This window comes from Wyeomyia smithii, chromosome 2, assembly GCF_029784165.1.
Source record: "Wyeomyia smithii strain HCP4-BCI-WySm-NY-G18 chromosome 2, ASM2978416v1, whole genome shotgun sequence".
Lineage (NCBI taxonomy): Eukaryota > Metazoa > Arthropoda > Insecta > Diptera > Culicidae > Wyeomyia > Wyeomyia smithii.
This window is the reverse complement of record NC_073695.1, coordinates 193,026,616-193,042,812: the sequence shown is the minus strand read 5'-3', so window position 1 is coordinate 193,042,812 and position 16,197 is coordinate 193,026,616. Positions and strand designations below refer to the sequence as shown.

Genomic DNA, 16,197 nt, shown 5'->3' with positions numbered 1-16,197 from the left:
ACCGTAGCTGCAAATTTTGCAAGAAAAAGTGTAAATATCCAAACTGAATTAAGTATTTCATTATTTGTAAACATGAAGTAACATGTTAATCATCTTTTCTGCATGAAAAACAACAAGATAATACCTAGAATCGCTTCAGTTTCCTTTAATGGGCCACCGTTTCCTTATTGGGACCACAACAGTTTCCCAATTTGGGCCAGGTCTAAATAATATATCTCTTCAACCGTAGCTGCCGCTGATGAAACTAACTCTGGCTTACGCACTGAGAGTATTGGATGGCGGTTCATGAATCCACAGTACCATTACGGGAGTCACTTCACGGTGAAAACACAGTGAAGTGCATGAAGTCCTATTACGAAACTCACGCTAGTGAGAAAAATGCCGCAAGAAATATTGCAATAGCATTGAATAACATAAAAGTTTACTATTGTACCGGCTTTCATCTTGCAGTTCGAATGACGAGGGTTTTCTTCTTAATAGGGAATCCTTTACGTGCCATCTGAGTTATCCAACGAACAATTGAATCCTCTTCCGCGGCAGTCAATGCAGTTGGTTTACCTCTTCGTGGTTTTCCTGACCACTTGCTGCTTGCACGGAACATTACGGTGGATCGTGAAACATTGTAGCGCCTGCAAGCTTTTCTAGTCGAAACACCACTTTTTATTACTTGAAGACACTCAGTACCAGCTGCTTCAGTATATTTTTTACCAATTTTCTGCGTTTTTCCCATTTTAGCAGCAATTTTGTAAAATAACGAGATCATAACAAATTTATGGTTACTATGGTAACTATGATTCGCGGAGTTATATTGATGATAGCTCTTGTTCGAAATGAAGCATGTCGGAATAAGGAAAACAATATTATTTCCATCCTTATTTGGGCCACTATTTTTTCAATATTTTAAGTGTTTTTTTCTAGTAAAATTTATTGCTTATCTTTTAAAGACACTATTATCCTACCTGTTCATCGAAAATCTGATTAGTTTCGCTTGGAAAGTGTGATGCCAGTACAGTTTTTGGTGAACCCCTTTCCTATGAATACGTTAACAGACCATGGCAAACCAGGTAGCTGTTATTAAAAGACATTTTTACAGCTTTAATGAAGAATAATAAAGTAAACGTCTGTTGCAACATTTCTAATGAAGAACATTATTGAAGTTGTCAAGGTACAAATCATTATAAGTATATTTATAATGTGTCATTTGGTGTAAGAAGTTTAGGTGGTCCACTGAAGGAAGTGGTCTATATTAAGCAGACCTCCCCTTCCAACCAGTTGTGTCCATGTTTCAGCTGGCAGTCCATTGTGATCGTATGACTCGTGGAAGTGTGAGGCAGGAACTTGTGAGAACCGGAGCTAAGTTTGACGCTCCTTCTAGGTTGTCAACTCACCATTTGAATCCCCGAAACTCGAGATCCAAAGTCGAAATACGAAGATCGAAAATGTTATTCGGTCGAAATTCCAAAGCCCAAAATTAAAAATCAATTGAGCATCGGAAGTTAACAGTCGACAAATAAGGCAGAGGCTCATCAAAGTAGATAATATTGTTAGGAAAAATAGGTGAACTGCGAAATATGATACTGCCTTGGAAAAATATACTGCATCTAGACTGGAACCCGCAATCTATTTGTCTCCGGAATTTGGTGTTTTGTTCACCTTTCGATGCTGTGTCTGGTCTGTGGGTAAAACACAGACTGGCTATGCCGAGATCGCGCAGGCTATAGTAGATATCAGCTACAGCTAACTTTTCGCACATATCTTTTCAGTCGCATAAATACCTCCCGCACAACAGTGTGTATAGTTGATCGGACTGAGCATTAGCAGACAGGACTCGGTATATTTTTCAAATCTATCATATTTTTCCAGTTCCCTTTTTTTTCGTTTTCCCAATCACATACACAGCTACTACTGCTGCTTTGGAGAATATGGAAAGCACTCCTAAAATATGTAATGAATAGATTCTTAAATTATGCTCTCCAAAGAAAATATACTATTTCAAAACGATCTGCTGAGGTTGGGAAACAAAGCACTAAATATGGCGACACAATTATTTTTCTTGGGAGTTCATAGTGTCCAGTAGTTTTGTTGGATAAAGCAACATGCCGGAGACAAGGAGATGATGGATTCAAGTTCCGTCTGGATGCGGTACATTTTCCAAGTCTGTATTATATTTTCAGTGTAGTTATTTTTCACGTTCAAACAATGGTATCGATTTTGTATAATTTCAATATCAAGTTAAGGGACTTTCGGTTCAGGATTTCTTTTGTAGACAATTGTGAAGTTGATTAGTAGATTAGCATCTTACTACGAGAGTAATCGGGAAATCAAATTCGGTATAGTTACTGCAGTATTTGGAATCCTTGAGAAGAAAGTTTTGTACTTGCAAAGAGCAGCAATACTATTTTAGACATTTGTCCGCTACCTCTGTAAATGTTCCAATCATTAGGGTTATTCAACTCTTTTTTAATAAAATATTACAATCGTTCTGCATTTCCGCCTTTTCAGCTTCTAAAATCGGCCTAGATATTGTGCACATGCAAGCCCTGTCAGGCCATGAAATGGACCAGTTGAACGAAATGCAGCTGGAGAAGGTGATCAACACGGTTAGCGTGTTCTATCGGGTAACACCAAAACACAAACTCGCCATCGTGAAAGCCCTGCAGCAGAATGGTCATATTGTGGGTATGACCGGTGATGGCGTCAACGATGGGGTGGCGTTAAAACGTGCAGATATAGGAATTGCCATGGGTAAGAATGGAACGGATGTGTGCAAGGAGGCCGCCGATATGATTCTGGTGGATGACGATTTCCATACCATTATGTAAGCGATTTATATCTAGAAAAATATAGCAGTCAAAAATAACTGGAGATTTTCTTTTCAGTGCTGCCATAGAGGAAGGCAAAGGCATTTTTTGGAACATTCGGAATTTTGTTCGTTTTCAACTGAGCACATCAATTGCCGCACTTTCACTAATTGCACTGTCAACACTTATGAGTATATCCAATCCGCTGAATGCGATGCAAATCTTGTGGATCAACATAATCATGGACGGTCCACCGGCACAATCGCTTGGTGTGGAACCGGTTGATCAGGACGTGCTCAAGCAAAAGCCTCGCAACGTGAAGCAACCAATGATTTCCAAATCGCTTATTATTAATGTGCTGCTGTCGGCCGGGATTATCATTCTGGGAACGCTTTGGGTATTTCAGCGAGAAATGGCTGATGGGACGGGAGTGACCAGTCGAGATACGACAATGACTTTCACCTGTTTTGTCCTTTTTGATATGTGGAATGCGCTGAGCTGTCGGTCACAAACGAAGAGCGTTTTCCAGGTTAGTGTTTTAAGTTGCAAAATTTTGCAAAATTTGAAGTTCTTCAAACGGCTTATTTCGCAGATCGGTCTACTGACGAATCGAATGTTCCTGTTGGCGGTTGGGTTCTCCCTGCTTGGTCAGCTGCTGGTTATCTACTTCCCCCCACTGCAGATGGTATTCCAAACCGAAGCGCTTTCGGTGATCGATCTCATCTTTCTGGTGTCGTTGACGTCCAGCGTGTTCGTCGTTTCCGAGCTGAAGAAGTGGTTCGAGCGGGCCATGGAGAGGCGAATGTACCGCAAGCGAAGCGAGTTGGATTTCGTATGACAGTCGCCTCACGCTGGAAGATTGCACAAGAAGGACTAAAGGAACTGAGCATGAACCCGCATAATTGGTAACATTTACGCAGCACATACAAACACACTGTAAGAGACTTATTTAAGCTTAACGTTCAACTCGAGAGGTTAGGATAATTTGGAGGAACTGAAAGTGAGCAGATCGACGAATTGCGTTTCCACAAAATAATCTGTTCTTTGTCAGCTATGAGGAAAAAAAAATCCGAATGAAATTTAAGAAAAAAAAATTACACAATGATATTTCCAACCAACAAAAGGAAACGGATGGTAAGATCGTGCTATTTCAAAATTTTAGGGGGTATGTGTTAGTTAAGCTTATTTACACGAAGAACTACGTTTAATTAGCGTTATTTATGGAATACTTTTTGTAGATTTTTTATACAAATTGATATGCCATTGGCTGCTCATCATTCATTTTATTTATACAACCTGAGACTTGTTTCCTCTTTGATATAGCTGGAGCTTGACAGGAAAAGTATATGTAGTGTAATACAGTATATTCTGTTCTAAGTTAATTAACTCTTTGTTGTTTTTTTTATTTTCTGAAAGAACTATTTTGTTTGGGTTTTCGTTTTCCTATTAATGGTTTACTTTGTTAGGTTTTCGCATAGTAAACGAGTTCTTTACATTTTATTTGTGTTCTGTTTCTGTGTATCAATTTATATCTACTGATAGCTTGTTTGATATGCATATCACGTTGTACTTATTGAAAAATTTACTTTGTTTGTGCATTGTGGGAATACCTTTGCAGTTGTTGACAATCATGAAACAAACGATATGTCACTTTTTAAAAAACAATGTGAATCAAGAAATTGATTACTGCTTTGAAAAATGTTTTTGAAAGGGCGTCGAATTTCTTTTATTTATTTTTATTTGATGTCGCAATTTTTTCGATTGCCTTTTCATAACTTTCTTTTCTCCTCAGTGTAACTAACGGGGGCCCGTAAATAAGGAACATTAAAGGATGATGCTGCTCCTTGTTGGTTTCCCGAATAACTTTCTAGTTTGGCCTTCTAGTTTGGGATTTAATAGCAACATAAACAGTAACAACACGAATAGAACTTTCTGTCTGACGATCAACTTGAAAATTTAAATCTTTTATGAAATTGTCGTGAAGCAGCATGAGCCTAATGTTTATCGAAATCCCCCTCGATGTTTTTTTCACGTTTGAAATGACATCCCAGTTAGCGAGCCAATTTCGATAACTGGGAAGTGCTCTTCTCCCCGTTAGCGAACAGTTACTGTAGTATAACTGACCAAATTATAATCCTTCATTCCTCGTATAACTAAAATCCAAACATTCTCCTTGTTGATGTGAATTGATTGATGTGAATATTATACTGTGTTGTAAGCATATTGCCATTTCTTTTTTTACATTCTACTGAATTATAGTTAAGCTATTAATTTTAGCTTAGTCTATTTGTTTTGTCATATCCTTGATATCTGTGTTTTGACATTTTTTGACATTTTGCTAAATTGTAATAACTTTGTTAGTTACTTTTTTCACCACAAAAGATCAAAACGCAGTCGCAGTGATACATATCTTACAAAAGAATACTTTTTCTGCATATTTAATGTGCAATACTTTGCTCACACAAGTTTATTTAAACCTTACAATGGTCGACGAAAAACGAAAAATTGCCCCTGAGCTAAACTAAAAAAATGAAAGATTATAGCTGTTTAACCATGAATGTTGGTACCCCTCGGCAGCAGAACAGCCGGGTTCGTCGTTTTTCCGTTTGCTTACGGGAAAACTTCGTTGAGGTCTCTGAAGACTTGACGCACTTCCGAGCTGGCTAGGGGCACCAAAAATCACAGGAACAGTTAAAAAACTCTGATCTTCCACCGCATTTTTTTCGCTTTTGTCGATCAATGTTATTCTTCAACTCAAGTTAAGCATCATTTTGCATTTCATCTTGGGAGGCGTGTAAACATTCCCATCTCTAGCTTTCTTTCCAATCCTAAAAAATCCAGGTCCAATCCTAAATAATCCAGGTGAAAAAGGGAAAATGTTTAGTAAACGAAACGGTGCAACGTCATGTGCATTTTATAAATATTGAATATTCTAATAAAATCATTTCTGTCTGATAGTACAATGGTAAAAAGTGCGGAACAAACCTGAAAATGAAAAGAATGGCCAAACATATCGAGAAAAAAATTGCGGTGTCCAACTACTAGCTAGCTGACTAACTCAAGATTCCCGAGGAAAAGAGCACAAGTAATAAAAAACATGCGTAGTATGAGTAGCAAATATTTACCAACGTTTAGTAGGATATGTTCTAGGTACGAGGGTACAGGCACGAACCATCAGCGGCAAACTTCTTTGCTGTACCGTTCAACCGGTCAGATGGATTATAAGCGAAAGCGGAAAACCTTTTACGCTCTATCACTAAGTTTACGTATATTTATGGCAGCAGTTGTAATCACAATCAGTGAAAACTAAAGACAATAGATTCGCGGCGTGTGAAAAAGGTAGACCTGTCCATCGCCGGTCATTTCCGATTGGTTTATGGGCAGTAGCTTAAGTGTATATTCATATATTTTTATTACGTAAACGAAAGGTGCAACTGTAGGAAAACCCACGTTTCGTGGAGGTAGGTTGGTGACTTTTTGAAGTTTCGAACCAGCAGAATGCGCGGAATGTGGTTTGGTTGAGACAGGTATTTGGTTTGCATTAGTAATGCAGCACATTGATTTTATTACTCTAGCTAAACGCCGTTAGCGATTTGAACCTACAGTTTATTCCATTTGATGCGACATAAAGAAAGAAAGGAAATGTGTAAACTTCTGGATTGTGTTTGAGAGAATTGTCTGATTTGATACCCCCTTCCTAATACATTTCGAGCGTTCCCATTATAATTTATTTGATTACTATCCTTACAATAAAACGAACATATGTTGAAATTTGTGGATTGCAATTTGTGGTATAAGTAAAACAAAACAGTTAAGGTTGATCTGATTGGTTGTCTTCTAAAAGTGATTGAACCAAAAGCACCAAAATAAAATGCAGCAATATGAAAAACACCAATAAAAGCGAAAACATCAGCAATGTCTATCAGTCTTACGATGAATGGAAGGACCACCAAACATCACCAAGCAAATCTTCAAGCGTGAGAGGAAAAAATCGATACTAATCTAACAGTTCGTGAAATTTTTGCAAAAAAAAAAACGACAGAAAAATTATAATAATAGTTTGTAGAATTGGTGAATACAATAGAAAATGAGATCACAAATGAAACAAAAAGGCACTTAGTTCAGCTGCAACAATAATATTGAATTGAATAATTATTAGAAAAAATCAAATTAAAAATAGAATAGGATGAGTTTCAACTTTGAAAAGAATAAATAAAAAATAATTGTTTCGTTGTTTAGTTATAAACGATACAAATCCGTATCACAGCGCTTAGTAATATGGCTTAGATCACATAACTACACGCGTAAGCAGCACTTCATCGTCATTTTAGAAGCACAATCAATTAATGCAATCAACTTCAAATACACGGCGCAGAACGAGATGTTCAAAACGACTGTTTTGCCACCACATCATCATCACAATCCACCATCACGGATTTAAGATAAAAATAATCTCTCGACAGTTCGCTGTACATACTAAACAACTTAAAACCTACTATTCCTCATAATTTGATGTGAAATTTACAACGTAAAGTATCCTCTCGAATGAATTTTCTGCAAAGGAAAAACACAACTTCACTCGCTTGCCTACATCCGCCAATAAAAATTGGCTTGAAAATTTCTAAAACTATTCTATCATTCTAGCTCATTTCACATATCAAAAAACCATTCCTAAACTTTTTGTTCTTTCTTTAATATCAGTTCCGAAAAACTTTCTATCCTGCATAGACACACACATGCACAACTCACACACAAATACCTTTTCTCAAATGCTACAAAATCGAAGCTATATTTTCATCTTTTACTAACGATATTTACAACCATATATATGTGCGCATCAGTTTTCCTATACATTGCAATGTTTGTTGTACGCCATGGCCAGTAAAATGCGTCATTATACTAAACATGATAAAAATAGTAGAACAACATGCAACACGGATACAATAATATTAGTGACAACACAAGTGAAAGGAAACAACACTAAATAATACAGCTGCATTACTTAATCAGTATACATTTCAGCAAAACAAAAAAAAAAAGGAAAGAAATAAACACAAAAAATAAACCAAATGAATCTGCCTGCGCCAGATGATGCGCTTGCAGATTATCAAATCGTAATATCTAAATGTAGCAGAAACAAGCGTTTAGAATAGTCAACTAAGTGAAACCAAAAGTATAGGTTGCAGGATATTATAACCGGTAGTCTTGCAGAGATTCACAACCACCGGAGTTCTGGCGAGTGTTGTGAGTTTTTGCTAGTTCCGTTGTGATTGATATTATCCTTATTTTACGCTAGCGGAGTCTCGAAGCTCAGTAATTTTGTACCAATGTTTGGAATTTTCCGCAGATGGAACCTAATTGGAAACGTAAACTATACTTTGAACTTCTTTGACCAAAAAACTTGAAGTGCATAACTAGTGCACTCTCACTCACATTCGTTGGTAAAGAAACAATAAATTTTACAAGTTTACGTAGCTTTGTTTGTATTGTGTATCACTTCCACGTACTGCATATTTCTTTTGATACTTATCAAGGATCTTTCGCAAGGTGAAAATTTGAGCCGTCGTGGAACGCCCCTGTCAAAAACCAGACTGGTATTCATCGACGAAGAACTCCGTTAACGGTCTCGATCTGAAGAACAGGATACAGGATAGTTGCAACAATCCAGTCGATAACCATACTTATAGATTATAAGGCCTTTCAACCAGTCGTTCGGCATTTGTTCATCCACCCAGATCCCCAGTACGATCTGGTAGATCACATAGTACAGCTGCTAGTTTCCTTTTTTTAGAAGTTCAGCCGATAAACCATCCTTCCAAACGGCATTGCCGTTTTTCAGCTTACTGATCGCCTTTTCATTCTCTTCCTGGTTTGGTGGTTCCACAGTTTGGTCGGTGCTCCTAATCCTCTTTTTTTTGTAAGATTTGACCACTGCGACCATTATTTTGTTTTTTTTTTGTGGTATACCTCTTCTTTAGTCTAGGTACTCGTGGCAGACATATCACTATTGATGGAAGTGATCGTCGTTGTCATATCGCACCCTGCTCCTAATCCTCGTCTTGTTCCCGTTTCGCTCATCTTGCTCATCACCGTTGAATAGCGCCTCAGAGTGCTCCTCCCGTGAGTAGGTTGCCGTCCTTGTTATAACACAATACCGGCACAGGGAAATTCCTGATTTTGATTCCGTTGACTTTTCTATAGAAGCCCCGTGGGCCGTTTCTAGCAAAGTAGCCTTCGGCGCTGGTGAGCACGCGCTTCTTTTGACTCTTGGACTCTTTTTTCGGCAGCTCTTACCTCACTGTAAGTATCTCTCTCTCTCTGTTCAGACGCGTAACCGCAGTGAGCACGCGGCTTCTGGTACGGTTCTTCTCGTCCGTCGCTCTCTGGCACTTGGCATCAACCCAGGTGTTTTACTGTCTTCCACACGTCGTACCTACTACCTCTCTCACAGTCATTTCAATGGTACCGGTAATGCTACTTCAAAGCCCATTTATATCTTTCACTAGTTCCTCCTGCTGTTTTGCGATCCGTTGATGTAGCTCTCTGGCGTATTTTCCTGCCACGCCATCAGCTTTCAGCCACTGTATGTTAAAACGCATAGTTTCCTCAGTGAGAGATTTAAGCACGTTCGACAACCGTTTCGGGATCCTATAAACGACGAGATAATGGTCAGAGTCAATGTTTGGTCCCCGTAAAGACCTAACATCAGTAACATCCGAAAAGTGCCGACCATCAATCAGTACGTGAAGACAAAGCAGGCATCGATCACTACAGTCAATGGAGACAACCAGACAAAAATTTTTTCTTCTAGTCACTCACTAACAACCGCTTGAAGCGAACGGTCACATTAGTTAATCTGTTCTACCAATAAAACTATTGTTCAAGTTTTTCGTGAGTTCCAGTTGTCCATTCCTTTAGGTTATGGGCTCCACGATGAAGGAAGGTGCTGGAATCCTCCAGCTGAACGGTATTAACTACGAAAATTGGAGGTTCCGCGTCAAGCTTTTTTTGGATGCTGCAGAAGTTTCGAAAGCACTCTCTAAGGAAGCACCAGAGGCTGAAGGCGAACCAACAAAAAAAATCCTGAAGACGGACCGAAAAGCTAAATCTTTGTTGGTAGGATCCGTTGGCGACGAATGCCTGGAAATCGTTAGGGAAAAAGAGACCGCCAAAGCAATGTGGAAGGCGTTGGAAGACACATTTGCGAAAAAGTCAGTAGCAAGCCAGACTCTCTTGCGTAAGCAGCTAGGCAGACTTCGGATGAAGGAATGAACGTTAATGAGAAGTCATTTACTGATATTCGACGAGTTGGCGCGACAGCTAAAGTCTGCAGGAGCAAAGCTACAAGAAAAAGACCTGATTTCCCAGCTTTTCCTTCCAGACAGTTACGATCCCCTTGTAACTGCGATGGAAAATATAGACGACAAAAAGCTTACCTTGGATGTGGTTAAACAATGGCTGCTAGGTGAAGAAACTAAGCGCGTAGATATAACAGCCTCGTTTGAAAAAAAAATCTGCTGCTTTCATTGGTGGTCGAAGCAAGACGAAGCCGAAGAAATTCAACGGAAAATGTTACCGCTGCGGAAAAACTGGCCATATGCAAAAAGACTGCCGAGTTGAGAAATCCGAGGGTGACGCTAACACCATTGTAAGAGGAAAATCTGTGACCTTTCTGGTGAATTGAATCGAACAGACCTTTGATCACAGAGAACAGACATTCATGTTCATATAAAGAAATTTGAAAATCGTGTGTGAAAATTTGAATCAAAATACGTTAATACACTAACGACATCTGTCTTATGGTGCCCTAGTTGCACTGCATAAATATTACTGTATCGATATTTTATCGATATTAGTGCTTGGTTTGTAAGTGACAAAAGCGCAACATAGCGGGAGCATTACCACTTAGTGGAAAATGGCGGTTGCAAGTTTTTACACATCTTTTGAAAAGAAGATGAACGTCTGTTCTATGTGCTTTGACCAGACTTCCTGAAATCTCGCTCGCACAAAGAAGAGACAGTCCGCTTTGCGCTACAAGTCTCGTTTCTCATTTAGTCGCTTCGTGCTGTGTGCAGCGTGCGAGCGAGAAAACTTACCATTCGTACGAGTCATGTCTCGTCGCATGGGAATTTCTATTGTGACGTACACGAAGATATCTCGTCTCTCAACTTAACCTAAGGAGAGACATCTGGCTTCTTACTCTTCTTCCTCACCCACCACGATGATCCCTGTTGTATTTTTCGTAAGTGTTGCCATTCACTCGGAAAATACTTGAATGTTTTAATGCTTTCATCAGCATTAAGCACAAATCCTCCTGCAGGCGATTGATTTACCATCTGAGGGTTACCGGAGAATCTGCATATTTAATATCCTTAAAATCAAACGTGTCATCCATCAAAGATTATGATTCATTCATTGACTCATATGAATTGTACTCTCCGCACAAGCAATATGCCTGAACAGGTATGTTCCAAACTTTACCCAGACCGGATTCAAAAGTAAAAATAAGCTTACACTACACTATTTACTTCCGACATTGAGCAGCGGTATGCTGTTCTTATGCTTCACGCAAAACCGTATTAACTCCTTGCGCACTTTTAGATCTTTTGGTAATTGATTATCCAAGTCGGATCTCTTACTTCACCCGTATTTGTACGCTTTGTACTTTATTTTGAATGTTCATTTGAAAATATTCTAGATTATAACAGGTAACATCATAAAAAACATAAATCAAAACAAAGAAACATGTTGTTCAGCAACACTGCCAGCAAGCCTGATGATAAATTTTAACGCACTCGGGGTTTTCAATTTCAACCAATCAGCGAGTGGTTCCCAAAGTGGATGCAAGTCTATACCCAGTTGTCTCTCCTTAGAACTTAACGAGTGCGGTGCATGGGCGTCGCGTACTTGAGACAGCTTGCGTGCAAATTCTCGTGAGCTCGTCTCGCGAGCTTGCCTCGCATGTTGCTTTGCGCTAATGGTGCGAGAAGGAAATTGATTTTGCGCAGAAGGATACAGGCAGGGGATTCTATGTTTTTTTTTTATTTACGGTGTTATAGCATCATGCATCAAAACACCGTTAGAATTATCAATGATATAACCTATTTGATTTATTTATCAATTCAAAATTCTATGATTAATTCATCCGACTTTTGTTAACATGAATTAAGAATGTTTTGTTACTATACTTATTATGCTAACGGTACGATAATGCATCGGATGCAGAGTGTTACGTTGGTTAACAGAAGTGCTTCTTTCGTCGGTTTAGATGTCATTGACTATCTTATGATAGAACTCTGTTTTGTAGTTCTAAGGATAAAAAATGTGGTTTGAAATTACAACATAAGTTTTTCGGGAGTTAAAAATAGAAAAACCATTAAAATTGTTTATATTTTCTAGTACATGTTGATGTTGGATAGAATTTTCGAATTGAGTACACTAAAGTCGCTTTTTATGCGGGGAATACATGCCGCGTAAAAAACCGCGTAAATTCCGGAATCCGCGTAAAAAAACCCGTGTAAATTCTGCAATCCGAGTGAAGAGGAACCGAAATCCGCACCAAAAAAAAAATACCGCGTTAATTCCGGAATCCGCGTAAAAAAACCGCGTAAAAAGCGACCTTAGTGTATATATATTGCTAATCAGGTTCTGAAGGTACGTGATAATCTAATCGTAGTAATATAGTTTTGTGAATTCTTCCGATTAATACACCTTCAGAAGGGTCTGACGGCATATATCTTATGTAGGTACAGTAGGCAGCCTATACATCAGAGAGACGCAGAGACACTCACCGTTAAGGCAACTGTCAACATCAAAACGGATAACGGCAATGCAAAATTATACAGCTCGCCCGTTTTGATGTTGACGGTTTCCTCAACGGTGAGTGCTTTGTCATTTCTCTAATATACAGTTTCACTAAGGTACAGTACGGGCGTCTCGCTCAGTTCGTAAAGCGATAAGACATCGTGTGGTGCGCCGCAGTCTCTTACCGAAAAAAAAAAGAAAAGAAACCTCTCGTCGCTTCAGTAAAAAACGCGTGTACAGGAAGTATGTGCACACGAGAAAGTCTCACGAGCTGTAGCGCACGAGCTGTATCAAGTATGTACAGTACGGGCGTCTCGCTCAGTTCGTAGTGCGATGAAACATCGCCTTGCGCATCGCAATCCGAACCGAAAGAGAAGCGAAAGAGCAACCTGCAAATTGCATGTAACGTGTCTCGTCTCGTCGCACATACACTGGGATAGAAATTTTACGAGCGAGAGAAAGATTTCTCTCGTCGCTTGAAAAAAAAAGCGCGTGCACAGGAAGTCTGGCTTTGACCATGAGAGGGCAATTTTTATTGTGGATTCAGGATGCAGCGACCATCTAGTAAGCAATAGAAGTTATTTACATGATGTGCGTAAGCTGAGAAATCCGTTTATTGTCGATGTCGTAAAAAACGGTGTGTCCTTAGTTGGTGAATACGAAGGCACGGTGAGAGGTGTCACAAAACATGGTATGCGGTTCGAAACGGAAAACGTGGTGTATCTTACCGAACTGAGAGGTAATGTACTATCCGTTAAAAAAATATCAAAGGCTGGCATAGATGTATTGTTTACACGAGACAACAGTGCGAATAAAGCAATAATGAAGCACAACGGGACTGTTTTCGCTGTTGGTGGATTACAAGGAAACCTGTACGAGCTCGAGTTAACGTTGGAAACGGACATAGGATCAGCAGATATATGTACATCGGAGGTGAGTACTAAATGGCATCGTCGGCTTGGACACGCTAGTCAGCATGGTGATATGGCTTGAACCGACACAACATGGTGATAGGGCTTGAACCGAAGCCGAAAAATGTTGGCTTCTGTGACACGTGCGTGCTTGGAAAGCAATGCAGAGAACCATTCGATGGCACCCGAGAACGAGCAACATGTGCATTGGAACGGATACACTCCGATGTGTGTGATCCTATTGATCCCCCAGCGTGGGACGGCTCTAGGTATTTTGTATCGTTCATTGACGACTACACCCATTTTGCAGTTATACAACCAATCAAGAAAAAACTAGAGGTGTATGAATGCTTCAGGGAGAACGAAGCCAATCGCAACGACTCATTGGGAAAAGAATATCAGTAAGCTGACTGTCGACCAGGGTCGTGAATACTGTTCGAACGAGCAACGAAAGTATTATAAAAATAAGGGGATCCAATTGCAGGCAACAGTTGCCTACTCTCCGCAGCAAAATGGTGTTGCGGAACGCTTCAACAGATCATTGGTTGAAAAAGTGAGGACGATGTTGATTGACTCGAACCTACCAAAACGTAAGTGGTCAGAGGAGGCGCTAATGGGTACATATCTGCTAAATCGCAGCCCAACTAGTGCATTAGACGATCATGTGACGCCAGCTGAACGTTGGTTAAAAGCAAAACCAGATGTTGGAAAGCTGCGTATATTCGGTTGCCAAGTTTTTGCATGGGTACCTACCTGATCAGCAACGAAAGAAATTGGATAGAAAAAGTCGTGAGGCCGTGATGATCGGGTATGCCCCAAACGGATACCGCCTTTGGGAACAAACAAGAAAAATAGTGTTCATTGCGTGTGACGTAAAATTTAACGAGGAATGTCTTCTATTTCGTCATAAGGGTGATAGCGATGCCAATTTACCTTTAATCATTTCCGAGGGAATACCAGCAAGAGGGGGAAAATAGGGATGATGCTTCAAATTTGCTGGAATCCGAGTCATGTGATGAAGAGTTCGTCGATCCTGAAGGCGGAAGTGCGGATGAAGGAGCCGTTGGAAAAGCACAAGAAAGTGTGTTAAATCCTGGGGCGCTCCCTTCGCATAAGAGACGTGACGACTGTGAGGAGTCAAACACGAGGCGCAGCGAACGGGAGCGCAAGCTCCCAGGTAGGTTTCTTGATTTTTTCACTGGATATAGAGCGACCGCTGCTGGTAATATTTATGATTCACCAGAACCTCCATGTACGTATGACGATATTAAAGGCCGTGATGATAGTGAGTCCTGGCTGAAAACAGTAAAGAATGACCAAACAAACAATTTTGTTGAATAGCGGCTTATTGAGCTATAGCTCAGCTGAAATCCACTGAATTATAGCTTATTAAGCTGTAAATCAACAAAATTGTTTGTTGGGGAGCTGAAGTCTTTGGAAGTCAACAATGTGTGGAAATGTGTGAGTCGCCCTAAATCATCCAAACCACAGACGTCCAAATGGGTATTCCGTGTAAAGGAAGATGAACATGGAAATGCAGTCAAGTTTAAGGCAAGACTGGTCGTCAAGGGTTTTCTTCAAAAACCTGGAATGGGCTATCAAGAGACATACGCGCCGGTGGCAAAGCTGACAGTCCTAGTTATTGGAATACAGAAGCGTTGTTATTTCCATTAAATGGATGTGAAGACGGCCTTCCTCCATGGCGAACTACAAGAGGAAATCTACATGGAAGTTCCTGATGGTGTAAAAGCTTCGCCTGGAATGGTGTGCAAATTGCAAAAATCATTATACGGGCTCAAACAGTCTCCTCGATGCTGGAACGACGATTCAGTTTTTATCGTGCTATTCGTAGATGGTTTGATGATTGTTGGCACGAAGCTAAAAACTATTGAGGCATTGAAAAGAAAACTGTCACAAATCTTCCATATGACCGACTGCGGAGTGATGAGCCATTTTCTTGGGATCAAGATCGTCTATGATAGAAACACCGGGATTATGCAATTGTCACAGTCACTGAATATTGAGAAAATCTTAGCAAAATTTGGGATGGCAGACTGTAACTCGTCAAAGATACCTATGGAGAAAAATTTAAGATTAGAAGCGAAGGTTGACGATAATGTTGCAGTGCCATATCGTGAGCTTTTAGGAAGCCTCATGTATGTCATGATGTCCACTCGACCAGATATATGTTATCCGGTAGGCTATTTGGGCCGTTTTCAACAGCAGCCTGGTCAGCAACACTGGATTGCATTGAAGCGAATAGTCCGCTACCTTAAAGGGTCAAAAGACATAATGCTGGTACTGAAGAGATATGACAATTTAAATCCACTGGTTTACGGAAACACTGTTTCATGGTCCAGTAAAAAACAGACTACCGTGGCCACATCGTCAAGTGAGGCCGAATATGTAGCATTGAGTTCGGCAGCAACAGAAGCTATTTGGCTTTCAGGTATATTAAGAGACCTTGGGCTAAAAGACATCGAGCCTGTTACACTTTTTGAGGATAACAGTGGGCGAATCGGAATGGCAAAAAATGTGGAGTGCAAACGTGCAAAGCACATAGACATAAGGCATCACTTCGTACGAGATCATGTCACTTGTGAAAGACTGAAAATTGAACATATCTCTACACTTGAGCAGCTGGCGGATATTTTCACTAAGGCATTGGACTACAGCCGTTT

The 16,197-nt window shown here is 39.9% G+C and overlaps 1 protein-coding gene across 5 annotated transcripts in view; it reads left to right on the top strand.

Annotated features, from left to right (window-relative positions):
- Positions 1–8,271, top strand: part of LOC129720199 (calcium-transporting ATPase type 2C member 1) — a 125,404-nt gene extending 117,133 nt beyond the window's left edge. For all 5 annotated transcript variants that reach the window (XM_055671648.1, XM_055671644.1, XM_055671646.1 and 2 more), the window contains exons 7-9: positions 2,503–2,818; positions 2,880–3,330; positions 3,394–8,271. In XM_055671648.1, the coding sequence (XP_055527623.1) occupies positions 2,503–2,818; positions 2,880–3,330; positions 3,394–3,639 (1,013 nt within the window). In that variant the 3' untranslated portion in view covers positions 3,640–8,271. The remainder of the gene's footprint in view (positions 1–2,502; positions 2,819–2,879; positions 3,331–3,393) is intronic.
- The last annotated feature ends 7,926 nt before the right edge of the window (positions 8,272–16,197 follow it).